Source organism: Anguilla rostrata, chromosome 9 (assembly GCF_018555375.3).
Source record: "Anguilla rostrata isolate EN2019 chromosome 9, ASM1855537v3, whole genome shotgun sequence".
In the NCBI taxonomy this organism is placed as follows: domain Eukaryota; kingdom Metazoa; phylum Chordata; class Actinopteri; order Anguilliformes; family Anguillidae; genus Anguilla; species Anguilla rostrata.
In genome coordinates, this window is record NC_057941.1 from 29079912 (window position 1) to 29099594 (window position 19683).

The 19683-nt window shown below is 43.0% G+C and overlaps 1 protein-coding gene across 1 annotated transcript; it reads right to left on the minus strand.

Annotated features, from left to right (window-relative positions):
- Window positions 1-724: 724 nt before the first annotated feature.
- Window positions 725-19193, minus strand: LOC135263524 (RAC-beta serine/threonine-protein kinase-like). The gene is made up of 14 exons (XM_064351653.1): window positions 18785-19193; window positions 15084-15273; window positions 14459-14587; window positions 12964-13075; window positions 11534-11684; window positions 9745-9876; window positions 9264-9329; window positions 8652-8720; window positions 8252-8374; window positions 7758-7886; window positions 7027-7241; window positions 6549-6636; window positions 4941-5043; window positions 725-4502 (listed from the first exon to the last, which is right to left on the minus strand). Exons 2-14 carry the CDS (start codon window positions 15127-15129, stop codon window positions 4423-4425), a joined length of 1443 nt encoding a protein of 480 aa, XP_064207723.1. The 5' UTR covers window positions 15130-15273; window positions 18785-19193; the 3' UTR covers window positions 725-4422.
- Between the last annotated feature and the right edge of the window lie 490 nt (window positions 19194-19683).

Here is a 19683-nt window from a genome sequence, read left to right on the forward strand (position 1 = left end):
AGATGGAGTCACTCATTTGTGCTTCATTATTTTCATACCACGATGGAAATAATGAAATTCAAATGAGTGACTCACAGGATGTTGCCTCAGGAATGAGACTGTTAGCAGTCCTAGATTTGCCTATTTGGTTAAGCTGTGGTCAGTACATTGCGGCAATATGAATTTGACTCTACATGACAATGGTTCAAATATTAAAGCTTGTCCAAATTATTTGAATGACTGGCCTTCAAGCTAACCAGTTTCTTGTTCGTTTATCACTTTCCTATGCTGTGCAGAGTATTTGTCTGAGCTACTTGCGATTTTGACAGGTTCAACGCCCCTGTGCAAATTCAGGTGACTTCCCATCACCATCGATTCAAATTCAACTTCTTTTGCTTCGAAATCACATTGAGCAGTCAGCTGTTAAAATGAACAAGCAGCCGTAACACCCAGTTCATTGGTCACAACAAACTGAAATTGTTTTGTAGCATGTTCACATATTTCATTACATCAGACAACTATGCAAAATTGTGTGCACGTTTTTTATATGCGCTAACTTGCTACTCCTTTAAAAAAGTTATTTCAACTCCTATTTGAATTTGTTGATTTGGTACCTAACGTTAAGCTGAGAAGCACACGCATCATCTATCCACAGAATAACACTCCAATTAAGTAAATGTGGCTGAGGAAAATCATGAAGAATATGTAGAACAATGAGACCATTTTAAAAGTAACCACACACAAACCAGTCTATGAATATTTTTACTTGGTAAATCATCCCCATAATAGCAATGTCTACATTTGCCATGTTACAGGAAAGATACCAGCTACAGTAAAACTTAATGCTTGCAAGCATCTTCCACAAGTACTCCCTCGATGATGACCACCCCCCCCCCCCCCCAAAAAAAAAAAAAATAAAGTACAGGGAGAAATTGTAATGGCTGAATGTCACATAAAACAATTCTATATAATAAAGCTATAAGAAAAAGCAGATCTGCTTCAATCCATTTTGTATTCACATTACACTAAGAAATTGATTTGCTTCATGGTTTTTCTGTCAATTCTTCTCATCCAGAGTTTGGTGACAGAAGAACTGAAGACAGCCAAAGATCAAGGCATGAGCTCCTTTCACGACGGGTTTGGCACCACCTGGTGGCCTTTCTAGAAACTGACACATAATATTTCTCAGTCGCACCGTATGGTGATTCTGCATTCCCAGAGAGGTCCAAGGACTGAGCTCGGGCAGGAACCTGCTGCACAAGGTGGCTGAAGGTCAGAGGCGCCCCGTTCCCACTTTTGCCGCACCCGAATTGCTGTGGTAACAGGACAGGGGGAAAATGTTCCGGCATATTCCTGAGATGACACAAAGGTTCCCATTTTATGTTCTTGCGCATGTCTGCCAGACACGTGCAGTTTTCCTCTTTTCTTCCAGACATTTTTGCCCATTCCCATGGGCTGTGTCACATAACACCTCCATCACCTGACACACATTCTCTCCTCCCCGTCTGTAAACACACACACGCTTACACACAGTCTCACATACGTACTGATGCAACCAAATGTGAAATAAATGATAACACAGGGATGGCATAAAAATAAAAACTCAAAACAAAAAATATGGTTTTAATATATTCTATATATTTTTTAAATGAGTCTAAATCTTTTCATCCAAAGTTTCAATGGGAGGAGGAGACGAGTTCAGGCAGGCGGGGGGTGTGGAACGGGGGGGAGGAAACAAGACAATCAAAACAAAACAAAATTATGAAAAAAATATTAGAATGTTCATTAAGATTTCTGCCCATTTTCAAAAGGCAAAAATTTTAAAAATAAAAACTACACGTCAGTGACCACGCCCAGAGGTGCGTCAAAGAAAGATTAAACAACTTTCACACCTTCGTAGCCAAATGTGTAGTGAAAACATGATTTCATAGAACATTCCACCATTGAGTCATGATGTTGATGATCATTATAAAAGTAACATCTGTGATCTCATCGCATTATTTCACTGAAGCTGGACACCAAGTAAAGTACAGTGCCTTCGGAAAGTATTCAGACCCCTTCACTTTTTCCACATTTTGTTACGTTACAGCCTTACTATAAAACGAATTAAATTAATTTTTATTCTCATCAATCTACACACAATACCCCATAATGACAAAGCGAAAACAGGTTTTTAGAAATATCTGCAAATTTATTAAAAATAAAAAACAGAAATATCACAATTACATAAGTATTCAGACCCTTTGCTATGACACTCAAAATTGAGCTCAGGTGCATCCTGTTTCCATTGATCACACTTGAGATGTTTCTACAACTTGATTGGAGTTCACCTGTGGTAAATTCAATTGATTGAACATGATTTGGAAAGGCACACACCTGTCTATGTAAGGTCCCACAGTTGAAAGTGCATGTCAGAGAAAAAACCAAGCCATGAAGTCGAAGGAATTGTCCGTAGACCTCAGAGACAGGACTGTGTCGAGGTAGAGCTGGGGAAGGGTACAACAAATTTCTGCAGCATTGAAGAACACAGTGACCTTCATCATTCTTAAATGGAAGAAGTTTGGAACCACCAGGACTCTTCCTAGAACTGGCCACCCGGCCAAACTGAGCAATCGGGGGAGAGGGGCCTTGGTCTGGGAGGTGACCAAGAACCCAATGGCCACTCTGACAGAGCTCCAGAGTTCCTCTGTGGAGATGGGAGAACCTTCCAGAAGGACAACCATCTCTGCAGCACTCCACCAATCAGGCCAGAAGGAAGCCACTCAGTAAAAGGCACATGACAGTCTGCTTGGAGTTCACCAAAAGTCACCTAAAGGACTCTCAGACCATGAGAAACAAGATTATCTGGTCTGATGAAACCAAGATTGAACTCTTTGGCCACAATGCCAAGTGTCACGTCTGGAGGAAACCAGGCACCGCTCATCACCTTGCCATTACCATCCCTACGGTGAAGCATGGTGGTGGCAGCATCATGCTGTGGGGATGTTTTTCAGCAGCAGGAGCTGGGAGACTAGTCAGGATCGAGGGAAAGATGAACGGAGCAATGTACAGAGAAATCCTCGATGAAAACCTGCGCCAGAGCGCTCAGGACCTCAGACTGGGGCAAAGGTTCACCTTCCAACAGGACACTGAGCCTAAGCACACAGCCAAGACAACGCAGGAGTGGCTTTGGGACAAGTATGTGAATGTCCTTGAGTGGCCCAGCCAGAGTACTGACTTGAACCCGATCGAAAATCTCTGGAGACCGAAAAATAGCTGTGCAGCAACACTCACCATCCAACTTGACAGAGCTTGAGAGGATCTGCAGAGAAGAATGGGAGAAATACCCCAAATACAGGTGTGCCAAGCTTGTAGTGTCATACCCAAGAAGACTCGAAGCTGTAATCGCTGCCAAAGGTGCCTCAACTAAGTACTGAGTAAAGGGTCTGAATACTTATGTAAATGTGATTTGTTTTTTATTTTTAATACATTTGCTAAAAATTCTAAAAACCTGTTTTTGCTTTGTCATTATGGGGTATTGTGTGTAGATTGATGATAAATCAATTTAATCCATTTTATAAGGCTGTAACGTAACAAAATGTGGAAAAAGAGAATGGGTCTGAATACTTTCAGAAGGCACTGTATGTTAACTGACCACTTTGCTGTCTGTGGGCAAACACAGAAACAATTCAACAAGATGATTCCTAGCACAAAGCTCCCAGCAAATTTAAAGGACTTTTTTCCACCTCCAATAAAGCGAACTACACACATCTGTGTGGCCGTGTCCCCCTCAAGATTAACTGATGGACAAAATCAAAAACAGACGCACGCATACATACTCTTGTTCTTACACACAGAGTATATGAAACACACACACAAGCACACACTTGCGCTCTTTCACACACACACGCATGCACACACAGTGGGAAGAGAAATGGCCACCATGTTCCCCCTCTCGTTCTTCTAGCCCCTCCCTTTTCTCTCAACCTGTCATTCACAACAGATCAATACTATTGGTAACAGCTATTTCCAGAAAGAGCACTTATAAAAATTGCAGAAATATGGCTTTTAAAACCATAACAATCAGAGGGAAAAACAATTTAAAAATACTTTTTTTCATTTCTTTCTTTTTTTTGTTAAAAACAAGAATTAAAGTTTTTTTTTTTTGCTTTAAAGAAGGGTTTTTCCTCCTGCAGTCTCTGGGAGGACGAGTGTAGGCGTGTGTGTTCAAGTGCTATGGCTCCTATGTGTGCTGTGGGTGTAGTGTGAAAGCTGGGTCTGTGGGCGGGACTGTGGGCGGGGCAGAGCAGAGTGACAGCTGCCAGTCAAGGCACTTCGCTCCCGGATGAGGTTGGCTGTCTGTCGGCCTGCGGGTTCTGCTTCCGTCTGTGTCTGCCCTGTTTGCCCTGCTTTTGTGTCTTGGTGTGAGTGCGAGTGTACAAGAGTGCTTTGTGAGAGACAGCGTCACTCCCGTATGCTGGCGGAGTAGGAGAACTGGGGGAAGTGTGTCCTCTGATCCGGGTCCTCACAGTCCAGGCTGTCATCTGTAACACAAGGACACAGCAGATCCGCCTGGCTCGTCACTAATGCTCACACACATGCCCATACACACACCCGTACAGAAACACGCAGTCCAAAAAACTCAAGCAGAGCCACCTGCAGTGCCTGGCTCACTAGTTACTGCCCACAAAAATTTAAAAGCCTGTATGCAATTGACAACCCAAATTCAATTTTATGTTATAGTGCATGGATTGTGAAAATAAATAAATAAATAAAATAGAGAAAGGCAGACAAACAGTCAGGTATACATAAAATAAAACGAAGAACAGCTTCTAAACTATGAAGCTAAATGAAAGAGCTCTGAAACACGAAAATATTCACTTAAATCTTTCGTTCCTGGACAGCTTGACAACCAAGTTTAAAAATGGCCGCAGTGGGGGTGGCTCGTGGCTGCAAGTATGTACGTATGCGTGCGCACTCACACTTGTCTGGCGGCGTGACGGTGATGGTCTGTGCTGTGAACTCGTCATCAAAGTAGCGCGTGTCCGTCTCTGAGGTCACCTGGGGCTTGAAGGGCGGGATCAGCTGGAGGAGGGAAAGACAGACGGGTCAGACAGCATGACGCCAACGCGGCCTGAAAACTCCATGTCCCACAACTCCTCTCTCCTCAAGGCTCAATCCTGGGCCCGTTGATCTTCAGCCTTTACATCAACGACCTGTCTGAAAGTTGTCCAGGGGCTGGTTGTCAGCTTTATGCAGACGATACAGTCATATATGCATCAGCTAAGACATCAAGTGAGGCAACTGAGATATTATCTTCATATATGAATGGGGTATATCAGCGGCTTTACTGAAATAAGCTCACTCTGAACCTGAAAAAGACAGTCTCCATGTGCTTTTCCATCAAAAAAACACTACAATCAGAAAAACTCAGAGTGACAATACAGGGAGAGGAAAATGAGATGAATGAATTCAAATTTTTAGGTATAGTTCTAGACCCCAAACTCAAATTTGACAAACACGTCAAAAAGATTTCAAAGACAGTAAAAAGCAATCTAAATTGCTTCAAACTAATTAGACACCATATACCAATTAAAGCAGCACAGCTGTATATGCATGCAATGACTTTTTCACACGTCTTATTGTGTTAGAGTGGAGCCAAGCATCTTTGGCTACAATTAAGCCTATTGCATCTTAGTATAACCAAGCCTTAAAAATAATGGATAAAAAACCCATGAGATGGCATCACTGTCACATATTGAAGCAGTATAATTTGCTCAGTTTTGATAATTTCTTAATTTTTGTACGTTAAATTGATTTATAAATGTTTACAAAACTTGATATTTTATGCAAGTTAATAAGCAGGCAAAATAGTAGTAGGATCGCTAGGGGCACAGCAAGTGGCAATTGTAAAATCGCACGCCATAAGACCTCCTTTGGGCAGTCAGCTTTTTCCATAAAGGGCTCTCAATTGTGGAATATGCTGCCAACTGAGATAAACTTAACTCAAGATATTAAAGTTTTAAATAAAAATGTTAAAGGCTGGCTGAAGCAAAATCAGAGCTGTATGCATGTTTAATTACTTCATGATTTGATTTTTTTTCTTCTTTAAATAATGTTGTATAATTGTATGTTTTTGTATTTCTTTTTTCTTATTAAAAGCCTAACTAGGGACAGGAGTTGGAAATTGGCAATAGCTATAATCTCTGTATGAGGTACATCAGTTACATCAACTTGCTTGTAACGAGTTGAAGTGGTACTATGTTAACTTGCAATAAACTATATGAATGAATGAAAGACTCCTGCTAATTTACAAGGAATCTGGACGCAACAATTCAAATATATATTTTCCTTAATGTAAGCTCAAGTCAGTTCTGACAATAGCTGTAAAACTAAGGAACAGTAAGGAAGAACAGAACCTTGAGCGCTTTCTCCTTCACACACCTGTGCTCATCTGCTCAACTTTATGGACACAGTGAGGGCTTACAGCAATGGAATATATTAGAAGTATATTGCAATAAAATATTTTTTATGACTATAGCAGCACTATGAAGCAACACCACCAGCCCGGTCCACCCTGCGTTCCTCACCTTTCTCTGCAGAACATCCTGCCAGTTGATGGCGGTGAAGAACTTGTGTGTCATCACGTCTTTGGCATCGTCAGGACCCCCTCCGAGCCTGCAGGAGGAGGACACACGGGTCACCGTCTGCAAACCCTAAATCCTCCCCCCCCCACTGCAGACTGGACCATGGCTCCCCTGACCCCTTCACACATCCTGTCGTTCATTCTTTGCTTTTCCTTTTGGGGATAATGCTTTGTGTACAGCGCTGTTAGTTCATCTGTCCCATGGCAATTTCTGTTGTTACAAACGATCAGTGCTAACATATCACTTGTTGATTATTAATGCAGTTCTGTAGTTTTTTTATGATATCACACTTTATTCCTGAGACTAATATTGATGTTTTCCCACGTGGGTAAGTTTCTCTGGATAAGAGAAACAGAGCACAGCTCCTGAACACCACCAGCAGGGAGTGCGGGCGAGCGAGATCCAGCGCATTCTCTCTCACCTCTGCTTGGGGTCCTTCTTGAGCAGGCCGGCCAGCAGGGCCTTGGCCTCTGGGGAGAGGTTTCGGGGGAAGCGGATCTCCTCCATCAGGATGAGCTCGAACAGCCGCTCGTGGTCCTGGTTGTAGAAAGGCAGCCGGCCGCACATCATCTCGTACATGACCACGCCCAGCCCCCACCAGTCCACCGCCCGCCCATAGTCGTTATCCTCCAGCACCTGCGACAGAGAGAGAGGCGTGAGGATGTTTAACAGGGCCAGGGGTAAAGATGCAGACAGGGACAACAAACTCCAGTCCTGGAGGGAAATAGTGTCTGCAGTTTTAACTCCAAACTCCAATCCACACCTACTGAACATCTTCCCTCCAGCAGCTACTGTACACCTTCCCTCCAGCAGCTACTGAACACCTTCCATCCAGCAGCTATTGTACACCTTCCCACCAGCAACAAATGAACACCTTCCATCCAGCACCAAATGAACACCTTCTATCCAGCACCAAATGAACACCTTCCATCCAGCACCAAATGAACACCTTCCATAAAGCACCAAATGAACACCTTCCATCCAGTACCAAATGAATACCTTCCCACCAGCACCAACTGAACTCCTTCCATCCAGTAGCAACTGCACATCCTCCCCCCTGGTTCAGATTCTTCCTGAAAAGCCCTTTACTTCGAAACCCCTTTTTACCCCAATGTGACCTCTCTTCCTAATGTGTTTGCTCTGTAACTGTACCTCAGGTGCCAGGTACTCAGGTGTGCCACAGAAGGTCTTCATGGTGGCACCATCAGTGATGCCCTCTTTACACAGGCCGAAATCTGTGATCTTAATATGGCCGTCTTTATCCAGCATGAGGTTCTCCAGCTGAGAGAGAGTGAGAGAGAGAGATTATTCATTTAATGATTTATATGCTCATTAATGACAGCTGTTGTCATCACAAACATTGTACTGAGGAATAAAGTACAAATAAACAGCCATTGGTGTACACAGCCATATGGAACAGGAGAATTTGTGCAAACGAAAACTTTCATATACACCAGCCCTCCATGAATGGAACTGCATTCTTGTTGCTATGTATTCCTGTGTATGCTTATGTATTCTTATGCTTACGTATGTCTTGTTTCATATGCTTATGCATTCCAATGCATGCTTATGCTTGCTTATGTCCTCTTTCATATGCTTATGCATTCCTATGCATGCTCGTGCAGAGCAACAGAAGAATTTAGCACCTTCAGATCCCTGTACACCACGTCCCGCGAGTGCAGGTACTCCAATGCCGACACGATCTCGGCGCCATAGAAACGGGCCCGGTCCTCCGTGAACACACGCTCCCGGGAAAGGTGGAAAAACAGCTGGGGAAAGAGAGGTGGCGGAAAAAGAAAGGGAGCGAGAGCAGGAGGGGAGAGATGGAGAGAGTGAGAGCAAGAGCGTGAGATGGAACAGAAGGGAAAGAGAAGAGATTGAAGGAGAGAAGGGGGAAGAGGGAAAGCCAGCAAGAGAGAGAAGGAGAGGGGAAAATTTGGAGCGAGATGAGGATTTTCAATCAGGAAACCATGTATGGGTGTGTGTGTGTGTGTGTGTGTATGTGCATGTGAGTGACTATGGGAATTTGAGTTCTGCAGCACTTACCTCTCCTCCATTGGCGTATTCCATCACAAAGCACAGCCGATCATGCGTTTGAAAAGCATGTTTTAGTGTCTGTATATGCAAGAGACAAAATAAAATCACCATCATCACCAATACCCTTGTCATTACAAGAGTGAAAAATGTACAACAGTGAATTTATAGAGCTTTATGTTCTGTCGTGGAAAAGCAATTATCAGGTCGGAGAGATGATCGCCATATATAATGCTTTATTCCAACAAGCATCAGGGAACTATACCTTTGACAAGGCAGGTTCATCAAACACAGATGATTACAGCAGTTATATATAAGAATTCTCTTCTCTTATGCCATGACATATTAAGATTACACTTTGTATAGCAGGAATATACCTTATTACAACATTTGTAAGCCGTTATAGTAAGAAGAGTCTTAAAATTCATTTTAATATCCCACAATGCGTTGTTTGAAGTGTGTGTGCAGCATGTGGTATGTATAATTTATATTGCCTCTAGTGTTGTGTGTATTATCTGTGCTGAAGGAACTCATTTTGTAAAATAAATCACAGATTAATATCTAAACCTAAGGGAAAGGTAGACAAAGATAGGGCGGTAGGGTGGTGGTGGAATAGGGGCTCACCGTGAGGAAGGGGTGCCTGGTGTTCTGCAGGACCCTGCTTTCTGTCACTGTATGGGCCACCTCGTCCTGTGGAGAACCACACGCGGTCACAGAGAAGGTCAGAGGTCAGATATCAAAAAACGAGCCAACCAGCTTTAGCGGGTGACAGCTGGCTTCATCCGAGCACAACTGGACCTCATATAGGACCGCAGACTCAGGTCCTGGAGAGCAGCGTCTGCTGACTTTGGACACGTTTCCACACTTAAGCGCTAAATTTAAATCACCGATTGGCTCAAGGGTCCGCATACCGTGTTCCCAAGGCCTAAACCTGCAGAAGTCTGAGCACTCCAGGACCGGAGTTTGAGACTCCTGCCTGACTGGAGATTTTACATGTGCTAATGTACACCTATAATAAAACATGAACCATATAAACAAACTCTGCCATAACACCCAGGTTTCAGCCTGTCATTTCGGCATATCACAGAACATGGCGCATCCATACCTTTGCAATGATGACCTCCTTGCGCAGGATCTTCATGGCGTAGTACATCCCCGTGGCCTTCTCCTTCACCAGGATCACCTTTCCAAAGGTGCCCTTCCCCAGGAGCTTCAGGTAGTCAAAGTCGCTCATCGTCTAGGGGGGAGGGGGGGAAAGAGTATGCACATTTTTCAATCAATCAAATATCTCAATCAATGTAAGTGACCATGATAAATCTGCATCTACCAGAGAATGAGAGTCAGCAAGCAAAACTTGCGTTTCGGTCTCCTGAATTTGTATTTTGAATAGCCGTTAGAGCGTAAATGCTTAAAAAGAGAAGGCCATCAGTGCGAGTGATACATTTCGGCACGTGCTGAAGCCTCTCCATCTCGGTGGAGCGAATGGTCAGTGGTACGAGCAGTGACACAGAGCGAGCAAACAACCTGCTCCCGCAGAGCCACCAGCCTCCTCAGGGCCCAAGCCAAAGAAAAGGAATTTGTCAACGGCCGTCCAAAGCAATAAAAAGTCCTTTCGCACACGCATCTTAACCGGCAAATGTTCCGGCATTTTTCCACGTCAGGTCGGTCACGGGTGAACAGGAGACAGAGTCAATTTTCTGAGTAAGACTTTCCTCCAGTTTGTCGGGTCAGGACCCAGTAAAATTAAAGAAATCCTTCACCACGGCTCTATTGTGAACATTAGCAGCAACACGATAAAGCTCACAAAATGTTATATCAGTCTTACGTAAGACCACTCGCATCTGTCACAATTTCTTTAATAAATACCTTACTGAATCTACCCTCACAACAATTCTTGCATGTGCATGAGACATTGCACAAAGAACATACTGTAGCTGCATTGTGTGATTGCGTGAGCAAAATTGGAACATAAATTCCTTCCTGGAAAGCAAACATTCTACCTTAATTTCCAATATTGTCAATTCCTAAATCCATGGTCTGCCATCAGGTTGTTGTACATTTATCACTCATTCTCCATACAAGGACCAGTATGGGGCGTTCGCTGGTAATATGAGTGTTCTCGGTGAGTATTTTCCTAATATGTCAGTTATATCAGTTGCATTTTGATTTTGATTAACAAGATGATGAAAATTGCTTCTTTTGCCACTACGGTAAAAACTTGCATACTTGCATCCAAGTTACACTATCCTTACTTGCCAGGCTTATACCTCGCCAGTATAAACCTGGCAAAAGCAGTACAAGCCAAACCACTTTTTGGGAGGCAACCAAAATTATTTAAAGGGGCAGTTCACCCAAAAATTAAATAAAGTTATGTTTCCACTTACCCAGTGTCATGCCAGCTATCCATCCAGATAGTTTCACTGAGATTTGACGAGTTTAATATATATCTGCTGCAGCTCAACCTGATACGGTTTTTGGGGTGTTTAACGCGTCAAAATTAACATAAAAAAACTCAACAGCAACGTCTCTTGGCAAATATATGATGACACGGTTACTCCCGAACATGCACAGACCATTTAGTGCACGGTTTCATCAAAAACTACTTTCTACTGAAGAAAGCTAACTGACTGTATATCCACACAAACACCCCAACCAAAGCAAGCCAGTATTCTGTGGCGCAGTCCCAACACCGGTTTAAGACATTGTTGTATCCATTGTAACAGGTGAGCTGCAGTGGATATATAGAAAACTCATCGAATCCCAGTGAAACGCTCAATGGTTACATAAGTTGAAACATAACGTCATTTCATTTTTGGGTGAACCGCCCCTTTAAGTAATCACAACGGCTCAGAGGAAGCAGGCCAACAGAGAAAGGGAGGTCAAAGGGCACTGACCACTTTGGAGCGAGACTTGGACATGGCCACCTCCATCTCCTCCATGCCGCTGCAGTCGCTGGGCGAGCCGAACTTAATGTCCATGGGCTCCTCCTCCTCCCGTGTCTTCAGGCCATTCGTCACCGCCTGGATCGCCCGCATCCACTCCTCCCTGAGAGAGAGGTCAGGAGAGAGAGAGAAGCTCAGACCCTCGGCGACAGGAGTACGGAAGACCCAGCCAACACCCAGCTGTATGGATGTGTGGCTTTTTTTTTCCCATCAGTAAATTCTGATGTTCAGATTCTAAATGTCTCTGGAGGCCACTAGTGTTTGGACAGAATATTTCTGAATATGCAAGCCAGAGGACTCAGGGTAAATTAACAAATAGCCAAAAGAAAAATAAGTCCAAAAAGAACTAAAGAGCATTCTAGGCACTCATATAGTAATCCAATGAGGAGAGCAGGAAAAGGGTAAAGTTAAAAAGCCTTTATTATAATGGCTAAATACACTAAAAAGCCAACATATTTCGATCGAGAACCGATATTCATCAGGGCATATGTGGCAAACAGGTGAGGCCTTACCTATGTAGACAGTGTATCCAATGGAAAAACAAGGTAGAGATCATTTAGCCATTATAATAAATGCTTTTTAACTTTACCTTTTTCCTGCTCTCCTCTTTGGATTACTATGAGTACCTAGAACGCTTTTTAGTTCTTTTTGGACTTATTAACTTATTACTTAACTTATTAACTTGACTTATTAGGGTTGTAACTAGGCAGCTGTTTCATAGGTGACTTAGTTGATGCGCCTGTCTTAACGACTACTTGTATATTTATTTATTTTTATTTTTCCATAGATTGCGTTGTTGCCGTTCTCGTTGTTAGTGTTAATCAGTTTAACCATCAGGGTCCAAGTTGAACTATGCGGTTGTTCCCTGTACTTGGACCGGTACTTCTCTCTAGGGGTTTCGTCATACTTGTTCCTGGTTATGGTTATACACTTTGTTGTACATCGCTCTGGATAAGAGCGTCTGCCAAATGCCTGTAATGTAATGTAATGTAATCCGTTTGTTCCCTATGTTCTAAGAGCACCTACTATACTATATATATTTTTTCGCATACTCTGGTTTACCAGAGAGCACCCAGTATATTTTTCTTCTACTAACAAATAGCTAACTCAGCTCATTGTCCTTAATAAAAATTAAATAAAGTAATAAAGTAGGGCAAATGCCCTAAAATAAAATAAAATAAATCTTGTTGCAAAAAATAAAAAATAAAAATACAATTATTAAATCAGTATCAACTTATAATACACTCAACAGGTCGAGCTGTAAACTACAATCAAGTTCAGGTTGATCTGCAGGTGGCAACCCTACAGACCTGTGAACAACCTGGATTACATAAGAAGTACGGGCATTTAAGCATGCGCAGCTCTGGCTCGTCCCTGCCCACCTCTCCTCATTGTTCTCCACGTGGAAGGTGCGCTCGATGACGGTGGTCCACTGCAGGCAGCGGATGACAAAGGTGTTGGGCCTCGGTCGCTCTGTCTTCATTAGCTGGCACTCTGAGGTGGGACACAAACACCCAGAGCGGGATAATGAGCAAGACAGAGCTCCAAAGATACACACAGATTACTACTGAACATGGCTGGGAAAAACTCTGCCCCCCCTAATATGAAAAGTGTATGTACAGTACATCTGCATCCTCACTCTAATCTGCTATTTTTGTTTTTGTTTACAATTTTAGAATCAACAGTCTATACATGTACGAATGTCCTCCCAAAGGAAACCACAGTATTTCAAACCCACTACAACACATTCATACGAATGTATTAAGACCTTGTTTTACCACCAGCAAAGAAAAAAAAAGGAAAAAGAAAAAATGGTGACTTGCAAATACACACAGCTAACATGCACAGTAAAGAAAATCAATGCACATTACGGTGTCTAAAAATGATGCCATCTGCACACAAGTGGATATTATAATTGGAATTATGTAAAGCTTAAGCGGGACTGTTGATAACAATATAATAAATAATAAATAATGTTTATAAATAATAAATAATGTTGGACCAAGGGTGAAGCCTTGAGGGACCCCCATCTGTAGGGACCCAAGTCCATCTATATACACACATTCAGTTATGCGAGATAGGTAAGTGGAAAATCAGTTTGATGCTGCAGACCCTAAGGGGGCTCAGGGGTCTCCAGTAATGGAGGGCTGCAGTCTCAGCTGGTTTTTGTGATTTATTTCAGGTAGCAGCTAATTTAGGTCTTGGAAAAAGGTGGGCAGACTCAGAGTCAATCAATGACTTAAATTGAGCGCTTAAGTGCAGGAAAACATTGAAAAGCAGTAGACAGCAGTCCTCCAGGATTTGTGTTTGAAATCCCTGCCCTAAGCCAACATGCCTTAATCGCTTAATTAAAAGGGTGTAGCCAGCTGTATCGAAAGCCCTTGTACAGGTCCGGTAATGGACTTTAAAGGACTTTAATATCACAACATTTTGGAGGTACCCTAAGATGGAACAGTCAATCATGCAGTGATCAGACTGTCCGTTTGAGAGATTTGAACATATGAGGGCAAGAGCTTGAGGTTATTAGGAGAAATTTCAGAGGAGTTTCATTAGAATGCAAGCAAACAGCAGTCATTTGGCATGTAAACAATGTTCTCATTTTAAAAATCATCTCAAGAGTTATTTCCTAGTTTCCCTCCTTCAAGCGCCCGCGGTTCACTGCAAATTCATTGTCTATGATGTGAAGTGGTGAAACACCTGATGAGAGTGTATCACAATTGCAAATTTGCCACGTGTGGAAACGATAACTTCCAAAAACAAATCACGCTACACCAAAATGAGATTACCATCACAATAAATTTAAGTAGAAACATGAGGATTAAATATGTGCGCAGGCCAGCCATTAGCTGAGCCCCTGACTGCCACAGATGGACTGACCTGCCACGGAGAAATTGTTAAGAGGAGGCAGGCTGAGGTCGGATGTCTCCGGCTTCTCTTTGTAGCCGATGAAGGAGCCATCGCTCTTCAGGATGAAGTAACGAGGCCTCCAGGTCTTAATGTATTCACCTACAACAGGAACACTGGGGTTAATAAGGCCTTTTCATAGCGAGAACACAGAAGTGTGCACCCACATGCATGTGCTCGCACATAGACAAGACAGATGCACTCAAACACACAAAGACTCACATTCACTCACTGCTGTTGTGATGGTTTTAAGAGTAGAAATGAGATGCGTTTCTTGGTTTTTTTTCCCCCCAAAACCAATGGAAAAAATTTATAAACTTTATAGAGTTGATGCATTTGTGCCTGGCCTGTGCTTTCTGCTACCTGCTTTTAACTGCACAGTGCCCTGGGATACTGATGAGAAGAGTACCAATTTCAAAAACTAAAAAAAAAACAATTAACTGACTTTTAAATGAAAACTGAAAATGTTCAAAGTTAAGAAATCTTTTGGCATTCAGAAGTAGAGCAATCCCATCCCAGGATACATAGTGATCATTCCAGAGAACACCAAGCACAACCCTAAAAGCCAGGTCGCACAAACAGGCGATTCCATCCTCACCCCTCTTGTGGAGCCATCCCTCTCTGACGACGCTGACCTCGTTCATGCTGGGGCGGGAAGTCGTAGGGGTCGGGGAAGGGGAGGGGGAGGGGAGGGGCTATGGGAGGAGGGAGGCGGAGCAGCTGTGAAGCAAGGGGCAAGGAGAGGGGAGGGTCAGGTGGCAGACACAGCTGACAATACCTGACAACACCTGGAGTGGGGGGGGGGGGGGTGAGAGAAAGAGAAAAACAACAGCTGTTACAGGTAACTGCATAAGTGTTGAGACGCACATGCACGCATGCACAGCACGTAAAGCTGATGACAGTGGCTAGGGCAGGGGTGGCCAACCCAGGTCCTGAAGTGCTGCAGGGTCTGTTGGTTTTTGTTTTTACTCAGCACATTGATCAATTAAAGCAGTCGACCACACAGTTAACTCACCTCACCTGATTTCTTTAGTCTAAGTACATGCTGTATTTTAGGTTTAAACAAGAACCTGCAGACCATGTGTTTTTTATGTGTTTAGGCAGAATCCTGATTGATGGGAAACACCTACAGAGGAGGCAATATGAGAATGGCATTTTCAGCTGTTCAGCAGCTACAAGCAGACTCATTGAAAGAACATGAAGAGGCAGGGGCAGGACCATCACAAAAGGCAGTTATAACCAGCAATCTGCCCTGGTGGGACAAAAAGGGGGCGGAGAGGTTCAGGGGTTGTTAGCAGGATCTTTTCGGGGCGTCTGAGGCTGCGCTCTCCCTGAGATTTGCCTTCAGCTTTGTAACAGACTTGGTACCAACAGGGCTGCAACAGGTTCAAGTCCAGCAAAAGATCAGCTGACCCCAATGGCATCTGAACGCGTCGACATAGGAACATGCTGTTTTGACATCAGTCAAATTAACACCAATATAACTTCCACTGCTCAAACCGCTGAGGTAGCACACTACTGCTTTTCTGAGCTTCTCTGACAGGGAACTGAGCAGAAATAGGCTGTGCACTGCGAACCATTCAACTTCAATGAGTTGTTTAGATATCATTCATAAGCATACACATTTTAAATGGTTGGATCAAGTAAAAACAATTGTATTTTAGCAAATGCTGATCATTATAAGAAAGGATTTTTTTAATGACAGTTTTGAACAACAGACAAATGAAGAAGTTCTCAGCAGTAGCTTTGATCCCCTGTTCAGCTGCATATATACATTTCACACTGGCTAGGTGTAGATGCCAGTCCAGTCAGCCTCAGTGCTATACGAATGTAACATGCTCCCCTGCCTCTTCCCCCGTAGTCACTGCAGTCTTCCCTATCCCACATTCTTAGGCCATTCCCCATTTCTATGTGAAATGTCCAGTGTGCTTCCCTGTGGCCGTTCTCGTTCCCTGAGTGCACCATCTCGTCCCCGGGGTCAGGAGGAGGGAGTGCCCAACCGGGTCCCCCCAGCCCAGGCCACTCCGATGCTTGGGGCACTGGATTATACCAGGCTAAATCCGCACCTTATGATCAGCCTGGCCATTGCACAACTGCAAAACGAAGAACACACTCTCTCTCTCTGACATAAAAACACCACGATAGGGTCGATTCACAGGTGGGGCACTGCCATCGTACCCCTGAGAAAGGTACTTAACCTGCACAGCTTCAGTATATTTCCAGCTGTATAAATGGATTCCATGAAAAAAAGAAAAAGAATTTAAGCAGTGCAAGTCTCTCTGGATAAGAGAAGCTGACAAAAGCCAAAATGTGGATGTACTTACACATACAGTAATGGCACATAGCTAGGGAGTGATACAGACAGATCTTCTAATCTTCTGATTTGGTGAAGCATGACACTGTGCACATCCAAGAGACACTGAGCTAATCCTTATAACTAGGATATGTATGCCTTTGAGATGAACAAATAATTGTTTTGTCTACTCCCTCTGTGTTGTTAGGGCTACTATGTGGAACTACACAAGCACCAATGCAGCCCATAAGGCACAATGTTACTATCTATCCGTACCCACCTTGAAAACTAGCTAGCTAATGACGGTTATGGATGGTGTATTTGGATGCACACAGACAGCTATACTAATCAAGAACAGTTAACTTGAAATATGGTATAGCAATATTGCATGTTTTCTCACTGGTCTGGGAAAGCGGCTAGCTGCGTATGACATAATTGCTCAAATGAATCAGGTGCACACCTAGTTGTTCTCCTATACAGCAAGACAAGATTATTCTGCTGAATTAATGTATTGTAATGTCTAGCTGTCAAATAAATTAGTAATTGTCAGCCAGAATATCAGTGTGGTTTTGTAGTAACCAGTATGTTGACTGATTGGATTGGGGCTGCAAGATAAACAGGATGAAATAGCTATGAGCTACGGCAGCTGCAAAGACATTGCGGTGAATAAACATTCAACTTCTAACATTGAGTTTTATTGTCATAATTGAATGGTACAGGAATGTTTTAAAAACACCAAGCCGAGATGCAGGGTCGGCGTGAAAGAACCGTGTCTCTGGTCTTACACGATCAAGCTGTTTACAGAGTTTGTAATTATGCATTCGGACGGAATCTACAAACTAAAAAGGGCAATTACTTAGACTTGGAATAACATATTAACCTGTGATATCACGGATATATACTTGCAAATATATGGTTGGTCACCCCTAACTGAATGAATTCATGAAGCGATCACTAAGTAGCTACACAATTGGAGTTAAAATCAGTCAATTTGTTAGTACGCGGGGTTCTTTAAACATGGTTGACGTCCTAATTAGTCTAATGGCTATTAGCTACCTGTTGTTACATAACACTGCTTTTCAGTCTAAGCAAACACGTGTTTACTTCAGGGCATCGAGTTCACTGACGTTAGCAACCTAATGAACTGGATGGATGTTTGTTTTGCAGCTTTGTTAGCTAGCTATACTGCTATATTGACGTTAGTTGGATAACTAAAGTCATTAAGTAAAGGTGCACGGCTAGCACCAACGAATACAACGATGAATAAAAATGGCTTGCAATATAAGTTAGCAAACGTTAATGCATAGCGTGCAACAGTGAATGCATTCGCTAACGTCAGCTAGCTAACGTTCTTAGTTTGGAGCTTTTTTGTACTTACTTTGGAGTTAGCCATGCACGTAGCATGCTAGCTCTAACGTTAACTAATGAACGGACTGCGCATTCGCAGAGAACAGTGACCCAGGTCGATAATCGCACCTATGCCAAAGGTTACTGTTGTTATTTGAGAGAACCCGGGCCGGTGGGGGAGGGGGAGGTTAGACATTGGGTTTGCGTACTAAAATATAAACACGAGCACGAAACTAACTAGTATAAATAAACTAGTCTTTAGTCTACTCAAAGTTAACAAGCAGCAGCAGCAACAAGCTAGCGTTAGCCTTCAAATGTTCGCCTAAAATACTGCCTGCTTGCGCTACCTCCCCCTTTTTAACACCATCAATAATATAGCTAGTTACACATACCAGCTAGCTAGTTAACTAGTGGTAAATCTCTTGTCATAGATTAGCTATCATTTAAAAATAAACTGAATGCACTCGTTCTTCCTCAACATCCTACTCTAAATCCACGGTAATTCAAAGGTTAATACGCACACATTTCCACACACGACAATAAATAACAGCACCAAGGATCCGCAGTCACTTTCCTCGCGCAACGTAGCTAACGTTAGCCAGCTAGCGTGCCAATTTCACTAACGAAATTCTGCGGCCACAGTTCAAGGCGCCCCTTACCTTTGGGATCCTAGGGAATCCACTGAGCTCTGCTACACACTCAGTAGGCGTTGGTCGTTATTTTGTTCTCCAAACTGGTATACTGAACCCTGCAGTAATCGAACAGTCCCAAAAAGACAACAAGCAAGTGCCCGCTGTGCCTGTTTTTCTGTCCACTGCCGTGTGTTTGCATATAGTATATATCTTGCTCGCCAATCGGTTAATTACTCCCGTCTCCCTTTTAACTGTGGTTCTGTTGATTCTCAAATAAGATGTCCGACAACAATGTAGAGTTTTTTCCTGTATAGATGCTATAATTGTTTTCGCCTCTCTTGAACTACTCCTTCACTCCCCTCTCCCGTGTCACCATTGCAGTTAGTATGATGAGCAGGCCCAGTTCAATGCCTAACATTCAAAAAGGAACTCCGCAGGAGCCCCAGACGGAAATGACGTAATAATTGTAGACACTCTGGATTTGATTGTGGCCAAAGATGTTGCACTATACAACAAGGTGGACATGCTAGTTTGCAAGGCTATGGATCCCAACATAGGCCGGGTATCCGCAACATATTGTCGTATCAGAAAATTTTATTGACGACGTAGAAATTGCTAATGAATAATTCATGAAAATATGTCTCACACTCCCAAAAAGAGGAACTCAAGGGCAAAAAGTCCACCAAGTTGTGACTCTTCGCATCGCTTCTTCCTCTAGGTAGCGGCACAGATACATTTTTATATTCCGCAAGCTTATGTAGTGCGCTTTAAAAAAGTTATTTTAGTTTCCACATTACATTTAGACCGTTTCTGTGTGCAATAAAGGATATTTTTGGTATTTAGCGAAATTTAAGTTTCCAATCGGGGTTCGTGGTCAAAGGCAAGAAAATACATTTAGAATGTCACCGAAGCATGTACAGCGATAA

Excerpts from the sequence above, each read along its gene's own strand:
- LOC135263524 (XM_064351653.1), bottom strand. The coding sequence starts at position 15,129 with ATGAACGAGGTCAGCGTCGTCAGAGAGGGATGGCTCCACAAGAGGG. Across the intron at positions 14,588-15,083 it reads GGGATGGCTCCACAAGAGGG|GTGAATACATTAAGACCTGG; the intron begins GTGAGGATGGAA and ends TTCCTGTTGTAG. Across the intron at positions 8,721-9,263 it reads CCAGGCACCCCTTCCTCACG|ACACTAAAACATGCTTTTCA; the intron begins GTGAGCCCCTAT and ends TTGCATATACAG.